Source organism: Megachile rotundata, chromosome 7, assembly GCF_050947335.1.
Source record: "Megachile rotundata isolate GNS110a chromosome 7, iyMegRotu1, whole genome shotgun sequence".
Taxonomy (NCBI): Eukaryota; Metazoa; Arthropoda; class Insecta; order Hymenoptera; family Megachilidae; genus Megachile; species Megachile rotundata.
This window is the reverse complement of record NC_134989.1, coordinates 12,354,169-12,367,229: the sequence shown is the minus strand read 5'-3', so window position 1 is coordinate 12,367,229 and position 13,061 is coordinate 12,354,169. Positions and strand designations below refer to the sequence as shown.

General features: G+C 40.3%; 1 protein-coding gene across 3 annotated transcripts in view; it reads left to right on the top strand.

The window, feature by feature from the left end:
- Positions 1 to 2,519: 2,519 nt before the first annotated feature.
- The window catches only part of LOC100879114 (uncharacterized), a 105,593-nt gene continuing 95,051 nt past the window's right edge, over positions 2,520 to 13,061 (top strand). For all 3 annotated transcript variants that reach the window (XM_076534020.1, XM_076534019.1, XM_076534018.1), the window contains exon 1: positions 2,520 to 2,957. In XM_076534020.1, coding sequence (XP_076390135.1) covers positions 2,867 to 2,957 — 91 coding nt within the window. In that variant the 5' untranslated portion in view covers positions 2,520 to 2,866. The remainder of the gene's footprint in view (positions 2,958 to 13,061) is intronic.

Here is a 13,061-nt window from a genome sequence, read left to right as displayed (position 1 = left end):
GTTTAGTTAGTCATCGACTAAGAAACATTTTACTCGAAACTTTCAAGCATCGAAAGGGACATCTCACCGATGTTTCGTGTTCTCAGACGATCATTTCGCATACATTAATTTTCTCCTCGAGAGAAAAGTAAATCGAAGACCCGTTATTTTTGAAAGTAATTTTTTGCGATTCCTCGAAACGAAGAGAGTGACTCCTTACCTAACCTAATATTTTCTAACGTCCTAATTTACCGTGATTAATCATAATTGAACATTCCAAAGAATCGCGAACTAAAATTAAGACGATCATTCGCAATTTGTCGAATTTCAATCAGACGTCCGATGGAATTCAAAGGCAATTATCGTTCTATCAAAAATTCGATGTAGGCCATTTATCTCGATCATAAATCAAGTTTCTAACATTTCAATCGGTGTCAGGAATATTTCCGTGACGATTCAATGCAATTTACCGTGAATTTACAGTTTGATGTACGGTTGTTGCAAGGATACCGCGGGGTCTCAAATACATTTCGATTAATAAAATGGCGGCTTGACGGACGGATTAACTGAAATATAACAGCTGCGGCGACGTCATTGGTAGTCTCGCTAGAATTACCACGTAACGGGTGACCATGCAGTACAGTTCGAAAGTAGCAATACAGGAACTACCACGAAGTATAATCGCCATGAGAAAGACGAGGAAAAAGAACGTCCGAGCCGGCTCCCTACAGGAATTAATCGAACAACTTTCTTTATGAATATTTGCCGCGATATCTTTCCACGCTGTGTTTCGATCTGTAACGAAGATATTTCCTGCCGGCGAGACACCGAAACTGAAATTCCTTCATCTTTTATTACATGGAGAAATTTTAGCTAATTGCCAGTTGTAGAACAGTTTCGTTATATTTTTAGGGTAACGTGAGAAGCTTCCGACTTAGGTTACAAGTAAAAAGATAGGAGATTAATTTTTATTTTATAGATAAAATTTTTAATATTTTACGATGCTCCATCATTTACCTATTGAACTCTGTATATTATTATTTTTTTTATTTTTTAAATTTCCAAATTTTCAAACCCCTAGGTCTTCAAATTTCAATACTTAAAAATTCCTAGATCTTCAAATTCCAAGGCTTAAAAATCCCTAGATCATCACATTCTAAGGTTTAAAAATCACTAGACTCCCAAATTCCAAGGTAAAAAATCCCTGGACTTCCAAATTCCAAGATTGAAAAATCCCTAGATCTCCAGATTCCAGAGTTAAAAAATCCCTGGACCACCAAATTTCAAGACTTAAAAATTCCTAGATCTCCCAATTCCAAGACTTTAAAATCCCTAGACCTTCAAATTTCAGGGTTTAAAAATTCCTAGATCTCCAAATTCCACAATTTGAAAATCCCTGGACTTTTAAATTCCAAGATTCAAAAATCCCTAGATTTCTAACTTCCAGGGTTTAAAAACTTCTAGATCTCCAAATTCCAAGACTTACAAATTCCTAGATCTCCCAATTCCAACACTTAAAAATCCCTAGACCTTCAAATTTCAGGGTTTAAAAATTCCTAGATCTCCAAATTCCACAACTTGAAAATCCCTGGACTTTTAAATTCCAAGATTCAAAAATCCCTAGATTTCTAACTTCCAGGGTTTAAAAATTTCTAGATCTCCAAATTCCAAAACTTAAATATTCCTAGATTTCCCAATTCCAAGACTTAAAAATCCCTAGACCTTCAAATTTCAGGGTTTAAAAATTCCTAGATCTTCAAATTCCACAACTTGAAAATCCCTAAATCTCCAAATCTCTAGATCTAAAAATTCTAAGACTTGAAAATCCCTAAATCCTTAAATCTCTAGAACTTCAAATCCCAAAGTCCCCAAATTCTCAAACTCTAAAGTCCCTATATTTTCTATCCCAAAATTGTCAAATTTCCAAATCTCAGGATTGTAAATTTGCAAATACCCAATGCTACAAATCCCCAAATCCCTAGATATCCTTAAATTTCAAAGTCCCCAAACCTCAAATTCCCCAAATTCCTAAATCTCAGTTCAGATCCCTATACCTATAACTCCCTATCTCCCTTTACATAACCCTCCCTACACCCTTTCTACTCCCTTTCCTTAGCTTTCACACTTCACCAGAAGCGCAGAACAATTAGAACCCCATCCCGTGCCATATACCGAGAGTCCACCCCGCACAAAGTTAAAATCCACCACCACGCATCTTCCTCAGCAAAAAAACGAAGACCGATAGCTCCGCAAGGCCGCGTCGGCGATAAGTTCCCTCTCGCAATTACAATGGCAATAAAGATAGCGTACGAATAGGAACAGATCGACGCGTCTGGCAAACGGGCCCATTCTCCAGAAGAAGGAAACGAGAGGACGAGGTAAACAAGCGCGAAAGACAAAGAGAGAGGGACCGAAGGGACGAAGGTGGGGACGAGTAGCGATAGAAGAGGGGCCTTAGCTGCTCTCCTCTCGCCCTCTCTCTCTCTCTCTATGGATACACCTTTCTCCGGTTCCCCAACAGCCGGCGGCGGGCCTTGCTTCCCCTTCAGTCCTCACCGGGACACAGACAAAGTTACGCACCCGGAGAAAGGTCAATCGGTCGGCTGCTCAGCTCGTCGAGTACCGTAGCTCTCGTTAACCGCACTCTGTCTGGTGACCAGGTGGATAATATCGTTCGTCCTAACTCCTGGACAATTGACAAAAAAAATAGTCCACCCTTTTGCTCGTCGTTCGTTTGCTATTTCGTGATTGAAACGCGTCGGAGGTGATAAACGGATCGCGTTAAGTGCACGTTATTTTGGTGCCGATGTAACGGGCTACGTATCCATCCGGGACCAACTTTTACATGAGAGCGCAACACGTAGCCTGGTAATCTCGTGGGACGCAGATGGCAGAAGACATGTGGAGGCTTTGGTTCACCAAATTGCTACTCCTGGCGATAGTATTGCTCGCCAAGGACGTGGAAACGCGATCCCAGGGTGAGTACACTGGTTCACTTATTATGTGAGCAGATTTGATGGAACTTTAGCTGGAAGTCTTGTTTGGATTTGATGGGGAGGGTGGATTATGTACGTAACGTTTCGATTAGGAAAGACATGTATGAAGAATATAACAAGTGAGAAACAGCGTGTGAGAAATACGACGCGTGACAAATTCAGTTCGTGAGAATACTACGCGTGGAGATACGGTGCATGAAGATAATATAACGCGTGGAGATAGGGGGTGTGACAATTACAACGCGTAAGAAATACAATGCGTGAGAAATCCTATGCGTAGAAACACAACGCGTGAAAAATACAACGCGTGAGAATACCACGCGTGAAGATATGGCGCGTGGAGGTACGGTGCGTGAAGATGTAACGCGTGGAGATACTGCACGCGAGAATTACAACGCACTAGAAATACAATGCGTGAGAAATAAAACGCGTGAGTATATCACGCGTGGAGATACGGCGCGTGAGTATGCCACGCGTGGAGATACGGCGCGTGAGAACACCACGCGTGGAAATATGGCGCGTGAGTATACCACGCGTGGAGATACGGCACGTGAGAACACCACGCGTGGAGATATGGCGCGTGGAGGTACGACGCGTGGAAATACGGCGCGTGAGAATACCACGCGTGGAGATACGGCGCGTGAGAATACCACGCGTGGAGATACGGCGCGTGAGAATACCACGCGTGGAGATACAGCGCGCGAGAATACCACGCGTGGAGATACGGCGCGTGAGAATACCACGCGTGGAGATAGGGCGCGTCAGAATACCACGCGTGGAGATATAGCGCGTGCAGGTACGACGCGTGGAAATACGGCGCGTAAAGATACAACACGTGGAGTTACTGCGCGCGAAAATTCCAGCTCACTAAAAATACAATGCGTGAGAAATAGAACGCGCGAGTATACTGCGCGTGAAAATCAAAGTGCAACACGTGAAAATACAAAGCATGACGATATAAGTCACAGAAGTATATTATACGTAAAAGCAGTATATCACACAGGAAAATACAAGGTTCGACTACAGTACCTAAAAGTCCAAATCAAGTCGATATAACGAGCGGCCATATAACAAAAAGTACCCTACACATGCTACAAACATTCAAGGTTTTAACGCTACTCAAAATCGCTGCTTAATTAACGACAAACTCTTTAGCTTTACTGAACACGAGTAGATCTACTCAAACCGTGTTTTAATCGCAGGAAAACAGTTGCACACTTAAACCGACACGAACAATCGAAACATCGTATAAGTGGATGTCCTATTAATGGAAAACAACCTTATCTCGTGTCTGTAGACACGGAAGGAACAGCTGTTCGAAGCTAAACCAGCTTCCTATTCATCGCCGGGAATTAACGCGCTGTAATCACGCCAAAACTACCCGTCGCGAAACCCTTCCTGCATTCGCGAATTGCACAACGCGTTCCGCGACAAGTCTTTTCTCCCTTCTCGAGGCTACCAATTAGAAAGTGTTTAACGCGTTTCCAGCCGGTTGCTGGCTAACCTGATGCAAATGTCGTTTGCACAACAGCCACGGACAACTCTCTTGCCGGAGACTTGAACGCCCGAAGCGCCATGTGCGTCAGTCGACATTCTTTCTCTGCTGTAAAAAAACACTTTTTTGGGGATAAAAAAATTCTGTTGCTATGTCGCTTTTGAATATGTGCATAATTCAACGTATATACGTTTCGATACGTGTGGTTTATTTTTAAAAAATTTTTTAGGAGGTACTTTTATACAGTAATGCATGGCATTATATGTATAGCACTATTATTACTGCATAAAAGTACTTTATGAAGAATGTTATATAGTGCTATACTTGTACATATAGTGCCATACATAGCATATGTATAGCATATGTGTTATATATTAGTTATACATATAGTATATATGTATAGCATTATATGATTTTTGAAGTACATTTTGAAATACAACGCTTGAAAAAATATGTACGAAGAATATAACAAGTGAGAAACAGCGTGTGAGAAATACGATGCGCGAAAAATTCAGTTCGTGAGAATACCACGCGTGGAGATAGGGCGCGTGAGAATACCACGCGTGGAAATACGGCGCGTGAGAATACCACGCGTGGAGGTACGACGCGTGAGAATACCACGCGTGGAGGTACAACGCGTGAGAATACCACGCGTGGAAATATGACGCATGAGAATACCACGCGTGGAAATACGGCGCGTGAGAATACCACGCGTGGGCATACAACGCGTGGAAATACAGCGCGTGAGAATACCACGCGTGGAGATACGACGCGTGAGAATACCACGCGTGGAGATACGACGCGTGAGAATACCACGCGTGGGTATAGGACGTGTGAGAATACCACGCGTGGAGGTACGACGCGTGAGAATACCACGCGTGGAGGTACAACGCGTGAGAATACCACGCGTGGAAATATGACGTATGAGAATACTACGCGTGGAAATACGGCGCGTGAGAATACCACGCGTGGAGGTACGACGCGTGAGAATACCACGCGTGGAGGTACAACGCGTGAGAATACCACGCGTGGAAATATGACGCATGAGAATACCACGCGTGGAAATACGGCGCGTGAGAATACCACGCGTGGGCATACAACGCGTGGAAATACAGCGCGTGAGAATACCACGCGTGGAGATACGACGCGTGAGAATACCACGCGTGGAGATACGACGCGTGAGAATACCACGCGTGGGTATAGGACGTGTGAGAATACCACGCGTGGAGGTACGACGCGTGAGAATACCACGCGTGGAGGTACAACGCGTGAGAATACCACGCGTGGAAATATGACGTATGAGAATACTACGCGTGGAAATACGGCGCGTGAGAATACCACGTGTGGAAATACGGCGCGTTGAGATACGACGCGTGAGAATACCACGCGTGGAAATACGGCGCGTGAGAATACTACGCGTGGAAATACGGCGCGTGAGAATACCACGCGTGGAGAATACCACGTGTGGAAATACAACGCGTAAGAATACCACGCGTGGAAATACAACGCGTGGAGATACGACGCGTGAGAATACCACACGTGGAGATACTACGCGTGGAGATACGGCGCGTGGAGAAACCATCACTGTCAATCTGCAGAAAAAGAATTTTACCCAACCCTACCACACAAGTAGGTAACTAGAGTAACTATTGACGATAGTACGATGGTTTCCACGATAAGCCTATCCCAATCAAACAGATTCATTGATCAAGGAAAATATCGTTCAACTTCTACCTTGTTGATACACATTCACACAAAACGTCTACCGTCTACGTATCTGATCATAGCCGTGAGAAAGTAGACGCGGACGAGCGCCAGATCGAAATTGATAGCCGCTCGATGCAGCACAGGGAATTAGTGAATGAAGGTAAATTTGAGGTACGTTGCATCGGATTCAATGGAATTAACGGCTAGGAATACATTAACGAGATAATGGCGGCCGTTGCGAGATCGTAACGGTGCGACGTAACAATACGTCGCGTAAATTCCTTTGACCCACATGATCGAAAATAAACAGAAACAGATTCTTTTTATTAAGAAACTTAATAAAATAATTATTAAGGGAAGAATTAGCAGACGATTCTTTTTTTAACGTAAATACTGCTCTTTTTTCTTTCTTTAGCTTCATGAATGTTTCATTTCGCGGTCGACGAGTCTTGATAGAACGGAGTCTTTATTAAACATGCATGTAATCATTCGCCGGCACATAATTCCTCAATTAATGCCGGAGCGAACGATGACCGAGGCTTACGCGGCGAAACGAAAACCCTGATCGTACTTTCGCGTTTGTGGCGAACTTTGTTCGATATTTTGTTGATTAAATACCTTGAAATTATGTTCATGACTCTTCAACTATTTAGTAGAAAAATTTGATGAATTCTTTTGAAGTTATTTTGTCTCTACCGCTAGCTTCATGTTTATACATCATATGTGTAACACTCTAAATTTAATTTAAAAATTGTTTATTTGACATTTTTTTATTAAGCTAAATAGTGTGAATCTTTAGATCACGAACATAATATTGTACAACCTAAACCGATACTACGATACTATATTTTAACACTACTTTTACAGAACATAAGTACAATAACCCATCTTACTCCTCATTGTAAATTGCAGAAATTATTAAGCTTCTCTTATTGAAATTTATTTTAACTTTTACGAAGGCGAAGAGCGACTTGTCGACTGAAGGATTCCAGTATCTAGAGAATTTTTGATACAGAAACCCAAATCAGTAACTAAAAAGTCAAAAATTCTTAAACGTCCAAATCTCGCATTCCATCATTCGAAAGCTTGAAAGTGAAATTCAGAAATAGAGAAATTAAAAAATAAAAATTGTCGAGTTTAATCGGAAAATCGTGACAGATGAAATTTAGTAGCAAGATCGACGAAAAATATCCGCGACAGTATTCGGAGAAGAGGCGTCGAATACGCGGCGGAAAACAAACTGCGGATCCGATAAGATCGCGGCAAAGACGGGGAAGACGTTTTGCAAGCCGCACACGGTCCGTTTGCGGGCATCTATCGTGCATAGGGCCGGCGATACGATCGTATATTACGCATTCACCAGCCGTAGACGACTCTTTCACCGAGAAGACGAACGAGCCTCGCCGGCTGGCTGGAATCGAGGCTCCGTTTACAGGAGATCCTTGCGAACGACGATCTCTCCTGTTTTGCCATGGTGAATGGAACACCGGAGGTAATGTCCGCAAGGCCAACCGGCGCCGACAAAAATACCTGGAATAATGCAACCGCCTCTGTTCCGCGCGCGAACCTCGTTTCCCTGTTTAGTTGTCTCTTTTCCCTGTTTAGTTGTCGCATCCTTTTCCCTGTAGTTTGTTTTTGTTTAGTTGTCGCATCCTCACGTTTGGATATTGTTCTGTCAACCGTTTGGACGTTGTCATCGATCATCAGTCACATTGATTGAATCTCAAGTTTGAGTAGATTCCACTATTTGGGGCCTTTGGTGGTTCTAATGATTCGATGATTCGAGTCTTTTAATGAAGATTTTATTGAATGAGAAGTTTGGAGTATGGGAGGGGTGGTTTTGGAATAAGGTGGAGGGTCAGTTTTGAAGATGAGAATAGGGCACATATGATGATATATGATCATACAATATATGATGATATGTATATGATGATATACAATGAGATACTACATATAGGATGCTATATTGATACTTGAATATCAGTGTAATTTGGATTATTTGTACAGTTGGTGCATTTGAACATTTGGATATTTGAGAATTTTGCAAGATGTCTTAGTGGTATGTTGGTTGTGGTACCTGTTTCTGAATAATTAGGTACTTTGTATATTCGGAGTTGAACACTCGAATGATAATGGAACTTAGATTACTTGGACAATTGGTGCAATTGAATGCTTGTGTATTTGAGAATTTTGGAAGATGTCTTAGTGGAGTGTCCTAGATCCTTGCATACTCCACATGTTTAAATGTTCCATATCCCTGTATGTCTCACATCCCTAAATGTCCCGTACCTCTACATGTCTCACATCACTAATTACTCAAGTGGAATGTCTCAGACCACTGAATACCACACATGTCTAAATGTCCCATATCCTTGTATGTCACACATCTCTAAATGCTCCACACTTCAGAATGTCCCACATTACTAATTGTCTAATAGAGTGTCCTAAAGCTCTGGATACCACATATTCCTAAATACCCCTTATCTCTGAATGTTCCATATCTCTACATGTCCCATATCCCTAATTGTCCTCATATCACTAGTTGTCCCAGATCCAGTAGATGTCCCAGACATAGGTGTCCCAGATTCCTAATACCTTATACTCTCAAAATGTCCCATATCTCTGAACGACCCGTGTCTCTGAATGTCCCATATCCTTAAGTGTCCCATATCCCTGATTGCCCTCATATTACTAATTGTCCTAGATCCAGTAGATGTCCCAGACATAGGTGTTCTAGATTCCTAATACCTTATACCCTCAAAATGTCCCATATCTCTGAACGACCCATGTCTCTGAATATCCCATACCCCTAAATGTCCCACACCTTAAATGTCTCGTACCCCTAAGTGCCCCATACCCCTAAATGCCCCATACCCCTAAGTGTCCCATACTCCTAAATGTCCCACACCTTAAATGTCTTGTACCCCTAAATGTCCCATACCCTAAATGTCCTATACCCCTAAATGTCCCATACTCCTAAATGTCCCACACCTTAAATGTCTCGTACCCCTAAATGTCCCATACCCCTAAATGTCCCATACCCTAAATGTCCCATACCCTAAATGTCCCCTACCCTAAATATCCCACACCCTAAATGTCCCCACCTCTGCATGCCCCATATACCTAAACACCCCATATCACCACATCCTCAAAATTGCCACAACTAAAGTATTCGAATACCTCAAAGTGTAATAATACCGTGGCTGCATTTTTCAATGTTCAAACCCTAACGCATTGTCATCGACAGCATTTAATTCATCGACAACGTTATCCCGCCGTCTCATTGCCAGCATAATAATCGAATACGAGGACCAATGACTTACAAGGAACTCCGGTCGGCGACGAGTTGGTGGAGCGACATTTTCGTGGCATTTGCGTCACACGGTTATGGCTGCCCACGTAAAAGGACACGCGAGACAGAAGTGTATCGACACGGAATGCAATTACAACGATAAACCTCGGTTGATGTATGCATCAGTGACTCAACTATTCGACTTTCTTTTCGCTATCTCGATCATTCGAATTAACGAGCAAATACTAATAAGTACGTTCGATGATTACCAAGTACATTCGATGATTATCAAGTGCGATGACTCTGCAAGGATTCTACTCTCGTAAAAGTAAAATTTGCCTTGTTTAATAAAAATTTTACCTTGTTAATCAAAAATTTTGACTTGTTAGCAGAAGGAATAGTGGAGATAATGGTAGATAAATAGAAATAACCGTTATCTGTTTAATGAGAGAAAAATAAGAAAGTGAGATTGAGAATCAAAGTTGTAGGTCATCAAAATCGCAGGTGGGATAGAGTGTTTTTTTTCTCAGGTTTCGGAACACGGATGAGTTCGTGAAATTAGGACCCTGGTCCGAGGACTCGATACGAGGGAATGCAAACTTTCATCGCCCGGGGGGCTCGGACGCCCGGGAGAGTGATCTCCACGTGTCCACTTTCTTGAACCGGCTATTCCCGTGGCACATTTTTTATAACCAGATTTTACTGTCTCCCTTTTAATTATGTTAGTCATCCATGGTTCACTATCGTTGAGATAGTTTACTATGCTTTAGTAGAACACTTTGGTTCAGATACATCTCTGATCGTTTGAGACATAGACACTTATACATTTTTCTTATATACACATTTTTAGATATTTACACATTCTTTCTATAAATTGTATTCCATAATTATTCCATAAATATATAATTCCATAATTGTATGGTTTCCATAAATTGTTAAATAATTCAACAAATTGTTAAATAGTTCATTTTGTTGCTAAAATTCTAAATTTTTATATATTTACAAAAAATAATTCTGACAAAAGTATTTTTAGTTAAAACATAGAAATGTATCTTTGTCATCAGTTATAAAATCGCTCAATTAACTGCAAGTTAATTATCAATTAAATGTGACATTCAGACATGAATTACCAATGAAATCGCAGACATGCTCAATTAAACAGAAAAATTCCGGTGAACTAAAAAATTTACACAGCTCAATACAAATTTTTTTTCGCTGAAATAAAAAACGAAGCAAGTTTAATTAAATTGCAAATCCACTCAATTAAATTGCAAATCTAACGAACACTTTGAAACATCGGTCACGACACTTGCGACTATGAATCAATTCTTCACCTTTATTTTTACGTAATCAAAGGTGAAGTATCGATCGGAGTCATCGATAATGAGGAAACGATGCGGAAAAATCGATTAACGTCACAGTACGAATGCAAATAAGGACGGTGGGTCACAATGACCGTGACCTGGCACGTCCCTTTCCAATTCTTGCCTCGTCCTTGATCAAGACTGAAAAATCAGTGATTGCAGCTGGTTGAGTGTGTACATATAGGTATGTGTGCTGGTTGTACGCATTTAAATGCGTCCAGCGTTTCAATTTGTTCGATGGCCTTCCAGTAGTCGTCGGCCTTTCATTCCTCGTTTCTAATAGAACGGTGCTGGTTGAGACATTCGAGTGTTCTGGTAATTGAATTCACCGAAATTTGGATTGTAGGAGTATTTGGATGGTTTGGTATTAAAAAAATTCGGGATTCGAGTATTTAGATATTTGGATGTTTGGATGACTCAAAATTTGAGTGTCAAGTGATGAAATATTAGAGAATTCTAGTATGAAAAAATTGCGATAGGTATTCAAAGATTTGGGTATTCAAGCATGGGAATTTGAGTATGCAGGTATTTAATGTAGGCAGAGAATTCAAATATTAGAAGATTTGAATATCTGGGTATTCAAGTATTTAAGTAATTAAATGTTCAAGTATTCAGTCATTAAATAATTCAAATGTACTGGTATTCAAATATTATAGTATTCGAATATTCAAATATTCAACTACTCGAGTATTCAACTACTCAAGTATTGAACTGCTCAAGTATTCAAATGCTCACGTATTCCACTGCTCAAGTATTCCACTGCTCAAGTATTCAACTACTCAAGCATTCAACTGCTCAAGTATTCCACTGCTTAAGTATTCCACTGCTCACGTATTCCACTGCTCAAGTATTCAACTATTCAAGTATTCAACTACTTAAGTATTCAACTGCTCAACTATTCAACTACTCAAGTATTTAATTACTCAAGTATTCAACTACTCAAGTACTCAACTGCTCAACTATTCAACTACTCAAGTATTTAATTACTCAAGTATTCAACTACTCAAGTATTCAACTGCTCAAGTATTCAACTGCTCAAGAAGTCCACTGCTCAAGTATTCAACTACTCAAGTATTCAACTACTCAAGTATTCAATTGCTCAAGTACTCCGCTGCTCAAGTATTCAACTATTCAAGTATTCAACTAGTCAAGTATTCAACTGCTCAAGTAGTCCACTGCTCAAGTATTCAACTACTCAAGTATTCAACCACTCAAGTATTCAACTACTCAACTACTCAACTACTCAACTACTCTACTACTCAACTACTCAACTATTCAACTACTCAACTACTCAACTATTTTACTACTCAACTACTCAACTACTCAACTACTCAACCATTCAACTACTCAACTATTCAACCACTCACTAACTCAATTACTCAACTACTCATCTACTCATCTACTCATCTACTCAACTACTCAACTACTCAAATATTCAACTCTTTAACCACCAATTATCCTAACCTGACCCAACTATCATCGCAACACATCCAATAATTGAAAAAATCACTACTCAAATGTCACAACCAACTAAATATTCTATTGTCCGAATGCAAATTGAGAAATACTTAAATTGTTAACATTTACTACACAAATTTTGACAGCAACTTGTTTTATAACCTTAATTGGATCGTGCAGAGAACTCGTGCAAGGCGGACATCATGATGATTGGGAGAAAACGGGGCTACGTGATATTTCGTCGCGGTTTCACTTCGATCGGTTACGAGACATTTACAACTCGCTTCTTAACTTTCAATTAATCGGAACTTACCTTGCATTGGTACCTATTTAAAATAACACTGATACAATATTTGTTTTATGTAGTACTTTGAAAAGTGGTATATAGAAGTCATATTACACTTTTTGAAATATTGCAGTGAACATTTTACTACACTTCTTGAAGTACTACATTGAACATTGTACTGTACATTTTGAACTACTACATTGAACATCGCACAATATTTAACACATTGACTGCCACATTGAAACAATTGAAAATTGCATCAAGTAGTGTTTTAATTTTTAATAAATTTTACCAAATATTTTCACAATATCGCATTACATTTCTTTTCCATAGACCCATGAAATTAATGCAAGAATTTTTCATGAGGAATGTGAACATATTTTTAATAATACTTATGTTAGATCAGTTTAGCAACTTAAGTGTCATCCATATATTCATGACGTGGCAAGCAACGCGTTAATGCACTACATTGAACCTTTTCCTA